The sequence below is a fragment of the Cyprinodon variegatus genome, unplaced genomic scaffold (assembly GCF_000732505.1).
Source record: "Cyprinodon variegatus isolate N-32 unplaced genomic scaffold, C_variegatus-1.0 Scaffold65, whole genome shotgun sequence".
Lineage (NCBI taxonomy): Eukaryota > Metazoa > Chordata > Actinopteri > Cyprinodontiformes > Cyprinodontidae > Cyprinodon > Cyprinodon variegatus.
The window spans coordinates 1706045-1708716 of NW_015150518.1; the positions used below are offsets into that span (position 1 = coordinate 1706045).

At 45.1% G+C, this 2672-nt stretch overlaps 1 protein-coding gene across 1 annotated transcript in view; it reads left to right on the plus strand.

Annotated features, from left to right (window-relative positions):
* Window positions 1–2672, plus strand: part of arfgef3 (ARFGEF family member 3) — a 68334-nt gene that overhangs the window by 62505 nt on the left and 3157 nt on the right. Inside the window, exons 40-41 of the mRNA XM_015371811.1 lie at window positions 776–1167; window positions 1261–1732. Of these exons, the coding sequence (XP_015227297.1) occupies window positions 776–1167; window positions 1261–1732 (864 nt within the window). The remainder of the gene's footprint in view (window positions 1–775; window positions 1168–1260; window positions 1733–2672) is intronic.

A 2672-nucleotide genomic window follows, 5' to 3' on the forward strand; every position in this document is an offset into this window, starting at 1 on the left:
TTAGGGCTTTCATCGCAAAATTGCCCAAATATTCGAGGCAGCGAGTTTCACTCTAGTGAGCTTCATGTTCCTCTGCTACTGGTTTGGCTTCCAGATAGACGAGTCCCAGTAGCGCCATCTCACTGTGGAGCTGAGTCCCACCTGGTTTTTAGATGTACAGTGTGAGCAGGTAGATCGCATCAGAGCGTCGGGTCGCACAGTGAGAGAACAAACATTGTGAGCTGAGAACTCACACTGTACGACGAAATCCTGCAGATCCGTCGTACAGTGTGAGCTGTAGCTGCGTGCAACGATTGAAAAAAATGTGTATCCCCGGCTTAAGTTGTTGTGATGTTGTTCATTTAGCTTAAACTAATTCATATTATTGCCTTATTTCATATTTTTTTCCGTTTTTTTATTCTTATGATTTTCTAGCTATGTTCAGCACTTTACTTTTGCACTATACAAATAAAGATGATGATAATAATGATGATGATTTTAGGGATCCTTTGCAAACCACTCTTTACAAGCCACGCCTCCTGAAATGATGATGTTCCAGGCATTGCATTGCACGCCAACATGATTACTGTGATTTGCAATTCACCAGTTCACGCACAGGGTGGTCACAAACAATGCCTGTCTTGTTAGGGACATCGATGTTAAACTAAAACATTAGAATCCAGGGTTGGACAAGCAAAAAAAAAAAAACATTGACAGCTGTCGCCACATGTGTGCAACTTTAAACCTAAAAAAATAAAAAAAATTCAATTTGGAGCTGTTGTCTTATTTCTGGCAGGTGAGTCCGCCTCGTGGCCGTGAGAAGCGCCACCAGTGGCAGGCTCCCGTCCCGTCACTCAGCATCCAGCCTGTAGGGGGAGCCGACTGGGCCTGGCTGGTCCGACGTCTCTACAAAGTTTGCATGGATCTTTGCAACAGTTACATCCAGATGCACCGGGACCTGGAGAGCACACTGGAGGAAACGCCCCTGCTGAGAGGAGCAGGAGGAGCAGGAGGAGGCGACCATGTTTTCTTCCTGCCTCTGTTCCAATCAGAGACCTCCACACCGACGTCAGCTGGGGGGTTCTCAGCCAGGGGGACGCCCTCAGAGGAGGGGAGTGTTCGGTGTCAGGGAGTAGATCCCAGTGCAGCTTCACCTGGAGAAACGCCAACACCCAGTCCCAGATTCAGGTCTGTTCTTTATTCTGCCTTAATGACAAAGATTGTTGATCCTTCTTCAGACTAGCTATCATTCAAACTCTCAGCTATTTCTGCTTCTCACAGCTTCACAGGCAGCCTGCCGCATCACTTCCAGACCGCAGCAGAAAGGAGAGACTCTGGCATCACAGGAAGCTCCGTAGGAGGAATTCCCAGCAGCACCGCGCCTGGTAGGAGGAAGGAATGGTGGGAAAATGCCGGAAACAAACTGTACACCATCGCAACAGACAAAACCATCAACAAACTCATGATGGAGTACAAACGCAGGAAGCAGCCGCAGCAGCAGGTGCAGCAAACCCACATCAACCTGTTCATGAAGGAGCAGAGCCGAGCGGCAACGGGAGGAGCTGCGGGAGGAGACAGAAGAGGCCCGGTGGAGCTGCAGAGACCACAGCAGCTGGTTGACCAGCAGGGGCCCCCGCTTAGGCACTCTGTCAGCGCAGGGCCCGAAGTGCTAAGGCAGGAGAAGAGACCTCGTTCAGGATCCACCATCAGCTCCCACAGCATCTCCCTGAGGGACTCCGAGGCCCAGATACAGGTGGGGAGGAAAGACGTAAGCATGCTTGTAGCGACAGAGGAGAGCAAAAACTCCCTTTTAACAGGAAGAGGTGGGGAGGAAAGACGGCCCTTAAAAACTACATTAATTATATAAAGAAATGATCCACTGGCCTGATATTTACCTTCATGCAGACTTTCATTAGGATGAATTTATTACAGAGTTTTAATGCAGATCATTAGATGATAGATCATTAGATGATAGATCATTAGATGATAGATCATTAGATGATAACACAGTCAGTCTGCTTTCTGGGTTTTATGCCCCTTCATGTCTAATATCAGCCAGATGTATAAAAACTAAAATACCAATTATCCAAATGTTCTGTTTAATATTGCATTGCTTTTATCAGAGTTTTTCATTGACTCCTTCAACAGTGTGGCATAAATCAATGCTGAACATGCAGTTAAGCCCAGAAGTATTTGGAAAGTAATGCAAGGTTAATGATATAAACTCTGTGTGCCGCTGCAATGCATTTAAGATGAAACAACTACAATGGAATTACAGAGCAAGCTGTTAATTCAAGGGGTTAAAAAAATATAGCTATATATATTTATATTAAACAGGCCAGAATTATAGCTATTTTTATATAAATACTCCTTGTTTCAGGGACTCAAAAGTGAACAAAGAAATAAACATGATCCCAAGTAAAATGTTACTTTGCAATATTCTGCTGAGAATCATTTGCAGACAACGAAAGCCTGAAGTCTGGAGCTCATGGACTTTGGGCTTTACTGCAGCTGTCCTCAGTTGATGCTTGTTTTGTGTCTTTCTTCCTAAAGTGGTTCATAATGAAGCCTGGGAGGTGAATGAAGACCAACACTAAATATTCTATTTGGTTTATTTCTATAGCTCCAATTCACATCATGTCATCTCAGGTCACTTTCCAGTTCACCAGATCATCCAGTCAGATTGATTCAAA